General features: G+C 39.7%; 1 protein-coding gene across 1 annotated transcript in view; it reads left to right on the top strand.

Moving 5' to 3' along the window:
• MOSPD2 (motile sperm domain containing 2) overlaps positions 1–13634 on the top strand; it is a 180116-nt gene that overhangs the window by 62788 nt on the left and 103694 nt on the right. Inside the window, exon 4 of the mRNA XM_073616949.1 lies at positions 9316–9402. Within this exon, the coding sequence (XP_073473050.1) occupies positions 9316–9402 (87 nt within the window). The remainder of the gene's footprint in view (positions 1–9315; positions 9403–13634) is intronic.

Here is a 13634-nt window from a genome sequence, read left to right as displayed (position 1 = left end):
AGGATGCCAAAGTTTTTCAAATTTTGGAATTTGATTTTGATCGATGGCTACCATCTTAGCATGGGACATTGTATTATTCATTTTGTGAATTGTTTCTGCTAGTACCAATGTAGGAGATTTCCATGCCTTGGTTTGAATTGAGAGAGTGTTAACCATTCCGGTTTTAGATTAAGTAAAGTTATATATGAATCTGGTTGTATTATTTTTTTAAATATTTTAGATGCAATCACGAAGACTTCCTTCCAGAAGGTTTGGATTACTGGGCACGTCCACCATATGTGTAAATGTGTGCCTATTTCTGGGCATCCTCGAAAACAAAGAGCTGAGGTATGAGGTGAATATTTTGCCACTCTAGCGGGTACAAGGTACCAGCGAGTTAGGACTTTATAATTTGTCTCCAGTGCTAAGATGTTGGGTGAAGATGACTTAGATGTGAGCCATATATTAGACCAGTCCGTGTCTTCTAAAGTTCGTCCCAGGTCCTCCTCCCACCTCTGAACGTAAGAGGGTCTATTAAGATTTACTACTCCATATAATTGATTATAAAGTGATGAAATTGTACCTTTAGCAAATGGATCTTTTGTACAGATTGATTCAAAAATGGATAATTGGAATAATGGTGTATCCCCCTTTAGGAATGGTGTATAGAAATTTTTGATTTGGAGATATCTAAATATCTCAGAGTTTGGTAGATCATATTTTTCTCTAAGCGATGGGAATGAAAGGAATGATTTAGATGCTATGAAGTCATTTAGTGTCTGAATGCCTGATGTTGTCCAAGCTTTAAAAGAATTTGGGTAGATCCATGCCGGATAAAAGGCCGGATTTCTGATAAAAGAAAGGAGAGGAGTGTGTGGAGATTGTAACTGATATTTGGTTTTTAGTTTATCCCAGAGAGATAAGAAGTGTTTCGTTATGAGATTATGAATTTTAAAGCGGTCTTTATTAATATCAAACTTGTTATGGCTTGATCCTAGAGGGTCATTTTCTGAAGCCTCTATAAATACCCATAATGGGATTTCCTGTTTTGCATGGTATTTGGACAGACTGGCCAAATGTGCTGCTCTGTAGTAGTTAGTAAAATTAGGGTATCCCAGGCCTCCTTTATTTTTGGGAAGATGTAGTGTGTGTATAGGTATACATGGTTTAGAAGAACCCCATATAAACGAAGTTGCTCTCTTTTGTACTATTCTCAAAAAATAGGAAGGAATTGGAATAGGGAGGACTCTGAATAGATAAAGCAATTTGGGTAGAATAGTCATTTTGATTGCATTAATCTTCCCTATCCAGGATAAAGGAAGTTGCGACCATTGTTTTATTAGATTTGTGATCTGTCTTAATACAGGAGGATAATTGGTTGAGAATAAGTCAGAATGAGATGCTGTTAAATGAATTCCAAGATATGGGATTGATTTTTCTGCCCATGTGAATGGGAGTGCAGCCCTAGCCTAGCGAAATATTAAGCACTAGGCATTTCTTAGGATTAATCATAAGGCCGGATAGGGCTGCAAATCCATCAAGAGCTGGTATTAAGTTAGGACCGGAGACCTGTGGTGATGATAGAAAAAGTAATATATCGTCTGCAAATATACATAATTTGTGTGTAATACCTCATACTTCAATGCCAGTTATAGTTTGGTTTGTTCTGATGTATTGGGCCATGGGTTCGAGTAGAAGGGCAAATAATAAATGGGCAATCCTGTCGGGTACCTCTTTCGATATTAAAGGCATCAGATTTGTATCCAGCATATTTTATATAGGCTTTGGGTTTATTATATAATGCTTTGATCCATGTTAAAAAGTGGGGTCCAAAACCCCATTTTTGTAATGAATATTGCATATATTGCAAGGATACTGTGTCAAATGCCCTCTTAATATCGAGAGATAGAAAACATAAAGGGATTTTCCGTTTTTTAGCAATATGTGCCAATAACACTGCCCTGCGTAAATTATCGCCTGCCTGTCTATTTGGTATGAAGCCTACTTGATCTCTATGTATTAATTTTCCTATAATGCTATTGAGGCGTTTTGCTATTATTTTTGCTAATAATTTAATATCAAGGTTTAACAGAGAGAGAGGCCGATAATTCACACAGGAAGTATCATCAGAAAGGGGTTTTGGGATCATACAAACAATTGCCATTAGTGTTTATTGCCGAAAAGAATGTCCTTCTAGAAGTTTGTTAAAAGTTTCAGTGAGAATGGGAGAGAGTATTTCTGAGAATGTTTTATAGTATAAAGCCGAGTAGCCGTCTGGGCCTGGTCTTTTGTTAAGTTTTAGGTCTTTTATGGCGTTAGCAACTTCATCTATAGTTATAGGCTCATCCAAACTGCTTTTTTGCTTCTGAGACAACTCAGGTAAGGTTATTTTTGAGAAGAAGGATTCAGCCTCTGTAGGATTAAATTCATTGTTTGTCTTGTATAAAGTTGCGAGATGTGAGTGAAATTTATGGACTATTTTAACTGGATTACAAGTATAAACATTTTTTGATCATTTCAAACGTATTGGTTTGAAAGATTTGTTAGTTGAATTTAATGCCTGAGCCAAATATGTACCTGGTTTGTTTGTATTCATGTAGAAATTGTGTTTGGAGCGTTTGAGGGATTTATCAACTGACTCAGTGAGAAATAGATCGTATTCCAATCTAGATTTTTCCAGATGAGATTTTGTACTCTGAGATGGATTATCTTGGAATGATATGTAGGCTGCATTAAAATTGAGTTCTAGTTTTTTTGCTAGATTTTTGCGTTCCCGTTTAAATAGTGCCATTTGTCTTTGTATTGTACCACGCAAGACAGGCTTATGAGCTTCCCACAGTGTTATTGGGGAAATGTCTGTTGTATTATTAATTAATATGTATTCCTTTAAAGCTTGTTCAATGGCCATTTGATGTAGTGGGTGTTTGAGCATTATGTCTGGTAAGTACCACGTTGGGTCATGCGCTTTTGGTATGGCTGAGGCTATAGTAGTGTATACTGCATTATGGTCAGACCACGGAATCGGAATTATATCTGATGCAATAATTTCTGGTATCATTCCTATTGTTAGAAAAATATGATCTATTCTGGTAAAGGTTTGATGAGGGTGCGAGAAATAAGTGAATTTCTTTTTCATTGGGTTACTTTCTCTCCACGAATCTACCAGATTGTATTTGGAAAGAAGTTGAGAAAAAGGTAATCTAGAGGTTATTTTGGATGGTGTAAAAGGTGATTTATCTAGAAATGGGAGGAGGACCTGGTTCGAATCCCCACACATTATCACTGTTCCTATTTTGTGTGTATTAATCACTTGTAATATATGTGAGAGGAATGGTGTAGGTTGTTTGTTAGGAGCGTAGTAGGAAATCACCGTGATTGCTGTATCCATTATATAACCCATGAGTATCAGGTATCTACCTTCTGGGTCTTTAATTTCTGATGATAAGGTGAATGGTGTGGATCGGTGAAATGCAATTAGAGTTCCCCTTTGCTTGGTACAGGCAGAAGCCGTGTAAATTTGTTGATAAAAAGGAGAAATATATTTTGGAGTAGAATCTTTGGTGAAGTGTGTTTCTTGGAGGCATACTATGTGAGCCTTCTTGTTATGGAAAGTACGGAAGGCTTTGGTCCTTTTTTGAGGGACGTTTATTCCCTGAACATTCAGGGAAAGTATATTCAGTGGTGCCATGGCAACAGATCAAATAGTTTTGACTTACTTTTTGTTATGCAGAGCTGACTGTGCAGATCAACCTGTGTGGACTGAAGAGATGAAAAGATAGAAAAGAAACCAGTGAATTCTGGAGTAAAGAGTAAACAAAAACATATGAGATTAGATGATACATTGTATAAATTATTTTTTGCAAGTAATCACAATTTACCCGTGAAAGAGAATAAATATCTCTCTCAGGGGAATAAGTGCCTTCGTCACACTCCCACATAATATGGTTGGGAGAATGAGGAGGGCTAATGGGGGTACACGGATCTTCCGCTTACAGGAGAGAAGTGCTATGTCAAAAGACATCAAAATGATGATTCATTAATAAAAGTGCAGAATATGGTTTTTGTTGAAATTATTTATTCCAGGGTGTTGTATATGGTTAGTCTTGCCCTAGGCTAAATAATTCAGTTAGAAAGGTACTGTTAATAACTTTGGTATTGATGAAGATAGTTTGAATAATTTTGGGATTTTAACCCTTTTAGAGTAAACAATTACATATTTTATTCATATGTAACTGTTTAGATATGTTAACTCATAAAATTGAGGTTGTATTGCTTCAGATTAGAATAAACAAAAACATAGTTCTAGGAACTAGTTAGGTAATAATATATTTGTTTTAAGAAAAGAAAGAAAAAGCTTCCATTACTTCTGGATTATTGAACATATTTGTCCTAAAAAGTAATAAATCTATTGTTATTACCTGAAAATATATAACTGAACAAGAATTTCCTTATTTCACTTATATATTCTAAGGCTATATGAATCAGAAGTAATAAGAAATATAACTGGAATGTAACATGATCCCACACAGTGTGTGACTATCAGAATGCAGTTACATTCAGTTATAAATACAGGTTTTTTATAGAGAACCATCTCTTAGTATAATAAATGAAGAGATATCAGGAATTAGGATGTCAGTCCATTGAATCTTCTTGGTCCATGGATGATGTGGCATAACGGCCTCTTTTGTGAGAATGATGATTCCCATTTTGTTCTGAAATTTTCTGGGTGCTGCCTGAAGGTGAAGATGACGCCATTGTTCTGCGTGTGGGAGAGTTGCTGCTTGTGGGTTCTGTCAGATTTAATTTTAAAAGGGTTTGTTGTAGTTCATCTGCTGATCTGCTTCTGTAAATTGTACCTTGGTAGTTAAATCTGACTGAAAAGGGGAAGCCCCATTGATACATAATGTTGTGGCGTTGCAGTTCCAATAGTTGGGGTTTCATGGATCGTCTTTTAGTAATAGTAAGTTGGGATAGGTCAGCAAAAATTTGATAATTGTGTCCTTGAAAATTAAGTTCCTTTTTTTCTCTTGCAGCAATTAGTATTTGTTCTTTCGTTCTGTAATAATGAAATTTTGTGATTATATCACGTGGGGGTCCATCTTTCTTTTTGGCTGTGAGGGCTCTGTGTACTCTGTCCAGTTCTAAACATTCAATAGGGATATCTGGCTTTAGTTCTTGTAATAGAGCAGTAATAGTAGACTGCAGGTCTGTCACAGTTTCAGGTATTCCCCTTATGCGCAAGTTTGAACGTCTGGCTCTATTTTCGTAATCTTCGAGCTTAGTTTGAAGTATTAAATTCTCTTCTTTTAATTGTTCCAATTCTGTTATATTTTCTTGGGTTGTAATTTCAATTTCAACCATTTTTATTTCTAAGGCTGCGGTGCGGTTTCCCAGCTCTCTTATTTCTTTAGTTAGGCTGTTTGTTATTTGGTCTGAGGTTTGTTTTAAAGCCTTATGAAGCATCTTTTCAAATTGTAATAATATTACTGGGGATGCTGAGGAGGCTTGTGGAGAAGTTTGTGAGAGGATTTGTTCTGTATCTGACTGAAAATGGAGAGTCTTGCTGTGACATTTTCTGTCTGTGAGAGCGCCCTGATGCTGTATCTTGTGAGGTGACTGGAGCTGCTTTAGTTGCAGTGAGTGCCTGTGAGCTCTTTGTGAGGTGATTTTTATTTCTGCCACGGTTTCCTCCCAGTACCATATTTCCTGCCCAAACTTTCAGTTTGTTCCCTGGGGCAAAAAGGTTCAAATGGATACCTTTTGAGCCTGCAGGCTCCGCTTTGTCCTTCTCTTCTCTCCTCAGCGGTGCGGAGCTCTAACAATGCATGTCTGCTCCGCTAGGCTCCGCCCATCTCCCCACCTGTGATGTATTTCAGTTATCTTGCAAACCTGGCCTGTTAGTGGGCCCTGAGGACAGGGTTGGTGACCACTGATCTAAACCATTCCATTGTAGCTCTGGCTGTATGTTTAGGGTCATTGTCCTGCTGGAAGGTGAACCTCTGCCACAGTTTTAAGTCTTTTGCAGACTCTAACATGTTTTCTTCTAAGGCTACTTTCACACTGAGGCGCTTTACAGGCGCTACAGCGCTAAAAATAGCACCTGTTTAGCGCCTGTAAAGAGCATCTCCTGTGTCAGCCAATCAGGAAGCTTTGTATTCATTGGTAGAATATAAAACTGCCTATGAATAGCTGAACACTGCTTAGCTTGACTGTATTTTGTTCCGGGATTGAGACGGGAACACCTGGAACACAAGGGTGTGTATACTGTATGTAGCTGAGGCTGGAGCACGTTTTTCCTTTGGGCCAGCTTGAACTATTCAAAGTGATAGTAAATCTTGGACATCACCTTTTAGGCACTATGACACGTAGCAAGGGTGCAAACCTCGTGCATTAAAGACGATCTATTAGTCTAAAGACTAGTTCACACGAAATGCAGTTTTTTTCTGCGTCAAAAACGCATGGATAGTAGGTTATATGGTTTCCAATGGCATAGTTCACACCAATGCGGTCAGTTCCAGGGCTTTTCACTTTCAGAAAAAAAGTAAAACTGGGCTGTACTGGAACACGGTAAGATGCACCACAATGCACTAAAACACATAATGCACCGAATCCCAGTACAGTGGAAAAAAGAAGGAAAAAAACATCTGGAATGCATCAAAAACACACCAGAACGCGTTAAAAACATGCATGCAGAAACACATCCAGAAAGGATCTTGAATTAGTTTTTGTGTTGTGAACCAGCCCTAAATCTTGAAAACCACTTATAGATAAGTAACTACTTCTACTCATCAAAGACAGCTGGGGAGTACAGCAGCAGATGGAGCTCAACAAACCAACAAACCATGGCCTGGCTGCAAACATATGCTGTCAGTAGCACCCGCAGTGAGGGACCACTTTGGGAGGCATACTGCTTGTGGTTCTCAGTTGCCTAGATATCCCCAGTGAAGAGAAAAGATTACCTGTGCTAGTGCTGCCATGAAGATACATTTAGGTACATCACCCCTTTCTCAAACCTAAATGTAGGGCAGCTTCCATCTTGCAGCACTACCACTGGCCATGGTTTGTTAAGTCTCTGCTGACTTAACTTTCCAGTCTGAGTTTTCACAGCTGCTACATAGGGATTGCTAGAGGACTGGGACATGAAATGGTGAATTTCCACATAATGGTGAATTCCTGATCCTGTTGTATGACATGGCTTGAAAGACTGTTTTCTGATCATTCATATACAGTATAATGAACTTCATAGAGCACTGTTGTTCTGTGACTGTATGCAGATATTTGGTTGGTGTTTGCACACAAGGTCCTGCCTGTTACACTGATAAAAATGTTCTACTATTGCTGCACGTTGACTGCAGCTAATCTGATGGGAAATATGAAGTCAGTATCAATCTGTGGAAAATGTGCATCTGTAAAAAAAAAAAAAAAAAAAATCAGTATTTTATCAAACTGAAATAACACAACAGCTGAATTATAGCGTTAAAGTCTTCTGATATATGCTTGCTTTACTGGAGTGCTCATAGGAGAGAACCGAATTCCCTGCTGTGTTTATAAATATATTTTTTTTTTTTCTGTTCAACATGCAAGACATATTTCAGGAGCTAGCAATTCTGTCTTATTGTTTTTATTTGAATAACCTTTACATATTCCTTCTTACAAGATTTCCCTATAAAATATTAAGCAATACATAATTTTTTTTTTTTTTTTTAATTGTTCGCAACGATTACTAACAAATTATAATAGTATAGTATAGCATGCAAGTGTACCAATTATAGCAACATAAGGAAATTGATCATTCGTTCACACGTGATATTTTCGTACATTAGCACCTCTTTAAGCTGCAGTTGTGGTAGCTAGCCTTATGGTGGAGTTGAAGGTACTCACCAGTCAAAGTAGAAAATAAAATTGTAACATGTTTGTGTTGCCTGGAACATTTGTTTTATATCCAGAAATAGCTTGGAAGCTATAAATAGCACAAAACATTTCTCCCCCTATTGTTTAAAATGATTTCGATCCTGAGCTTTTGTTAGTCTAGGTATTCTCAACTCTGCCCATTGCATGCTTGCCAAGCAGCACAATTGAGAAATTGACCGGATGTGGCTTCAAAAAACTACATCTAACTCACATAAAGGTACATTGTGTGGATTTTCATATTTTTAGTAAGGTTCTAATGTTTCATGGATAGAATTTACAGTTCACTGATTCGTTTCACTTGTTGCCTGGAGTAGCACAGATGCAACCTAAATGTATGCTGACTTGCACATAGCTGTTGAGGCTTTTTGCTCCATTTTTAGTATAAGGTATAAAAAGCATGCCTTCTAGGAAATAGCTGTGTGCAGGTTGAGTGGCTGAAGAGTTATGTCATATTTGTGCTATATTCCAGCAATTCAGAATCTGAAGTTGTCCGCTGGGGCATAAAGTAATTATTTGCATGGCTATGCCCATTGTCCTTCAAAGTGCATCTAAAGCCAAAGTTTTATTCCTTAGTTTTTGAAGCCTTAAAAAAACGTATTCCGTTTTTTGTTTTTTTTTTGTCTTTGTTCCCAAAGACCCCCTCCTATCGGATCCGGTCAGCAGTTCCGGGATCGGATCTGTCACTGAGTCACTTCCCATTCTGACATAATTTCTACTTTGGGGCGGCATTGGATGTCCCTTCAGGGTCCATGCAGCACAGCGGGGCTTTTAGAGGCTGGAAGCCATATTTGGAAAATCGCGGGAATCCAACAAAGAGCTGACTTCAGAATAGGAATGAAGGGGAAGCCTTCCTTCCAGTGGGGATACCTGATCTAGTGCAACTGTCTAAGGCTTCATGCACACAGTATTCTATTGGTGTTTTTTTTTTTTTCTTCTACAGGAGTTTAGCAGCAGGGAAACCATGGTAAAAAGCCATATTTATGCGCGTTCCTGCTTCTGGCGTTAATACATTTTATTGGCCAGAATTCTGGCAATTGGAATGTATTCACTTGGGAACGCGTTAATGCACGTTTAGGTATTTGTGAGCATTTTTTTATACTCAAAACTCCTCTCTTAAATGCACAAGTGAGGTTTTTTATTTAATTTTTTCTCTGCCTCATAATTCCAGTGTGTGCATGCATGGACACATTGGTTAACATTGAGGGGTGTTTAGAGGCAAAAAAACACAGAAAAAGAAATGGGAAGACGCAGCATTAACATTAACCTAGATAAGATTTTTTTGCAGTTTTTCTCCATTGGAAAGATTTCTCATCGCTTTCCTCATCTTTCAGAGCTTCTGAAACATTGTTTGGTTAGGATTCAGAACAGGGTGACTACAATTAAATCTGTCCTTACTTACAAAACATTTTCTTCAATATTTTACAGATTTGAATGAATCAATTCTCCCCAGATGGTGTTTTGATGTCGGTGCTACATATCTACACGGTTATGACAAAGAAGGCAATAAACTCTGTAAGTGGAACACCTGTGATATGTACTTTTGTTGTATCACAACCCATAATAAAGTTATTTGTTTAATTGGGCTTTGTCAATTCATTGCACAGGTTTTTCCTAAGTGGAAAATCTATTTTGTCATGGGATTGTGATAACAAATTTGATACACCTGTGTGCAAGAAGGGCGTAGATTAATGTACTATGCAGTACACTACTAAAGCATAGAATTAGAATAAAGCTGTGATTTTCTTTGGAACTGCTTGAATCACTAGACGTGAAAGTATAATAAGTATGGTTGCACCGAAATTTCGGACGCCGAACCTGGCCTTTTCGGCAATTTGCCGAATGAGAATTCACGCCGATAATGACACCAAAAATGGGGCGGGGCCTGCTGGGCGGGGCCCTGCTCCTGGTGTCGCCCATCACGGGGGTGTCGTTCTGGAGCGCCCATCCTTACTCTCGCCTCCTCCCCTCCCTCCTCACCCATGCTGCAGGCAGCCTGTGGGGTCTCCGTGTAACGCCCCCCTCTCCCCGAGCGGTGGCTGCATATGGATCCTCAGCCAATGTGTAAATCAGCGATGCAGGAGCTCGGTCACGCTGTTTACTATGAAAGTGAAAGCAAGAGAGAGGTGTCTAGTAGTGTGTGCTGTGCTCTCTGCCTCCCCCTACAGTGCAGTACCTGGAATAGTGATTAAAGGTACAGAGCTGCAGCTGCCAATTTTTAAAAAGGCCGCGTGTGTCTGTTATATATGTGTGTGTGTTTATTTGTTTGCATGTGCGTAAGTTTATATGTGTGTTTTATGTGTGTGTGTGTGTTATATTTGTGTATGTGTGTTTTATGTGTGTGTATGTGTGTTTATTTGTGTGCATGTGTGTGTGTTTTATATGTGTATGTTTATATGCACTGGTGAGGCACAGGCAGGCTGCATGACAGTACTGGTAGGCTGCTGGGCACAGTGAGGCTGCATATGATGGGTACTGGTGAGGCTGCATTGATCTCCTGTACCATGTCTGCAGTCTCTGACCATCTCCTGTATCATGTCCGCAGTCTCCTGATCATCTCCTGTACCATGTCCGCAGTCTCTGACCATCTCCTGTACCATGTCCCCAGTCCCTGAACATGTCCCCAGTCTCTGACCATTTCCTGTAGCATGTCCGCAGTCTCTGACCATCTCCGGTAGCATTTCCGCAGTCTCTGACCATCTCCGGTAGCATATCCGCAGTCTCTGACCATCTCCTGTAGCATGTCCGCAGTCTCTGACCATCTCCTGTAGCATGTCCGCAGTCTCTGACCATCTCCTGTATAATGTCCCCAGTCTCTGACCATCTCCTGTAATATGTCTGCAGTATCTGGCCATTTCCTGTATAAAAATATATTTTTTAAAAACAGTCACTTTCAGTATTGGTGCTGTTTCGGTATCAGTTTTGGTTTCCGGCCTAGTGTATTTTTCATTTTCAGTATTGGTTTCGGCACCAAAAAACCCATTCGGCGCATCCCTATAAGTGATTGCAATGGTTTGGTTGGGATGTTTCCAAGTTCTCCCTTAGAACATTTCTTTATTAAGATCCATAGTTCCCCTTTGGCTCTTGCCTGCTCATGGTTGTTGGTATGCAGTTTGAATAGTGTAGTAGGCTTGGGCTTTTTCCTTCCTCTGACAGTCAACATCAGAACGTGATGTAACCACCCAGCCTCTCCATCTTGTTCAATCAGAGAATGCTTTGTATTCATTCAGAAAATGCAAAGCTTTCTCTGAATGGCACGTGTGCTAAGAGGCTGACCTCCTGTGTTCAGAATGTGGCAGGCCAGGCACTCAGCACGGGACCCAGAAGCAATTGGAGATCTTTGAAGTCTACTTCGGAGAGTACAGGCTCCCAAGGGCACCGGTCAGGTATGGTATATACATGGTTACATTGGTCCAATCAATGCCTGTTTCAAATGGCCCTAGCCTCTTTCCTTTTTTTTTGGTTAACCAAACAACGTAATATATTCTTGTACTTCTCCTCCACAGTGTTAAAACATGTCTTCCACTAGCCATCCACGTATACTTTAGTTCCATGGGCTGAGCAAGAGAACTCGAATTCTAAAAACTTCTCTAGGTCTCTCCCTTGCCAGCTATTGTATTCTGACAGCCAACACCAGCAGCTGTCAGAATACCCGAACAGTAATTTCATCTGATTGGCTGCTGTCACTATTTAGCTAACAGTTTTCCACGCAGCTTAAATTTCAGCCAATTCAGCAGGATTCCAACAAAAATCAAGCTGTGTATGGCAATGCTTAAACAATGAACATGCATAGTTCTATAGGTACAGGATGGACCAATGTAAGTATGTGTATTTCATGCCTGACCGATACCTGTGAAAGCTGGAAATCACTGTAGTGATAGTAGCAGTCTCCCAGGTGCAGTGCTAAGCGGGTGTCCTTCTGCATAGTAACCACAGGGGGTCACGCTGCTCACCACTGCTGTCCTTCAGAGAATGTCTTGTATTTTATTTTCAATTAATACAAGGCCAAGGCGTTCTCTGGTTAAGTGGACATGAGGAGTTGCAACGTCATGCTCTCCACCTCATTCAGTCAAAGAATGTGTTGTTTTCATTGAAAGAAATACAAAGCATTCTCTCAACGACGGCGACTGGCCCTGGAAAACTACCGTTATCACTGTAGTAGCGGCAACTACTTCAGTAAATTGCAGCTTCCACAGGGATCCAAAGGTAAGAGATATGCATACTTATATTGATCCAACCTGGACCAAAATAAATATGCAAGAAAAATCCATACCTAAATCTCAGCTTTAACCGCTTCCGGGACCGCCCGCCACATATATACTGCGGCAGGGTGGCTCGGCTGCGCAAAATCACGTACCTGTACAGGATTTTGTGCACACCGTGTGGAGGGCGCGCACCTGCTGCCAGAGTGCTGCTCTCGTTTTGATTGGACACAGCGGGAGCCAATTGAGAGAAGAGACGGAGCAGCTATCTGCCTATTTAATTTTTATTTAAACCAGGCAGAGCGCTGATCTGTTAGTGAGCAAAAGAGAGATCTTGTGTTTCAGCTAAGCTGAAGCACAATCTCTTTTCCTCCAGTGTATCCGTCCCCCACACAGTTAAGTTTCGTACGCACAGTACAATTATTAGCCAACCGAGCGTCTGGTTTTTGTCCAAAGGGCATGTGCCAGGAATTTGTCTTGCATACTAACGGCAACAATTGTCGGCCAACACACATAAACGTAGTGAACATACGAGGAATTTCAGCTCTTGAGCGCCACCCTTTGGGCCCCTTCTGCTAATTTGTTGTTTGGTTAGCATTGATTCCGAGCATGCGTGTTTGTACTTTCGACTTTTGCGTGACGGACTTGAGTACGGACGATACGAAAGTCAGACAACAGACCGTTGTCCGCCGAAAATGTACTAGCCTGCCATCCAACATTTGTTGGCCAAAAGTTGGACAACAATTGTCAGAAGGAGCGTACTAACGGTCAGATTTTAGGACAACAGTCTGTCAACAGACAATCCCCTGCCAACAATCTGATCATGGGTACGAGGCTTAAGCACCACCCAGGGACACGCTTAACCCTATGCCTGCCCCTGGTGTTAACCCCTTCCCTGCCAGTGTCATTTATACTGTGACAGTGCATTTTTTTTTAGCACTGATCACTGTATTGGTTTCACTAGTCCCCAAAAAGTGTCACTTAGTGTCAGACTTGTCCGTCACAATATTGCAGTCCTGCTAAAAATCGCCGCCATTACTAGTAAAAAAAAATAAAATCCATAAATATATCCCATAGTTTGTAGTTTGCTATAACTTTTGTGCAAAACAATCAATATACGCTTACCAAAAATATGTAGCAGAATACATATTGGTCTAAAGTGATGAAGAAATTAGATTTTTTTTTTTACTCTTTTTTTACTTTTTTTTATTGGGAATGTTTTACAGCAGAAAGAAAGTAATAAATATAGTTTTTGTTTCAAAATTGTCTGTCTTTTTTTGTTTATAGTGCAAAAAATAATAAAAACGCAGAGGTGATCAAATACCTCCAAAAGAAAGCTCTATTTGAGGGGGAAAAAAGGACGTCAATTTTATTTGGGTACAGCGTTGCACGATTGTCAGTTAAAGCAACACAGTGCCGTATAGCAAAAAATGGCCTGTTAAGGAAGTGGGTAAAACCTTCCGGAGCTGAAGTGGTTAAGAAAGCAGATTGCAGCTGGTGCATGTAACGTAAGTGGCAAGCACTACACAATCTGTTTTCTTTATT

The sequence above is a fragment of the Aquarana catesbeiana genome, linkage group LG02 (genome assembly GCF_042186555.1).
Source record: "Aquarana catesbeiana isolate 2022-GZ linkage group LG02, ASM4218655v1, whole genome shotgun sequence".
NCBI lineage: Eukaryota > Metazoa > Chordata > Amphibia > Anura > Ranidae > Aquarana > Aquarana catesbeiana.
The sequence above is the reverse complement of the archived record's forward strand: the minus strand, read 5'-3'. Positions and strand labels throughout refer to the sequence as shown.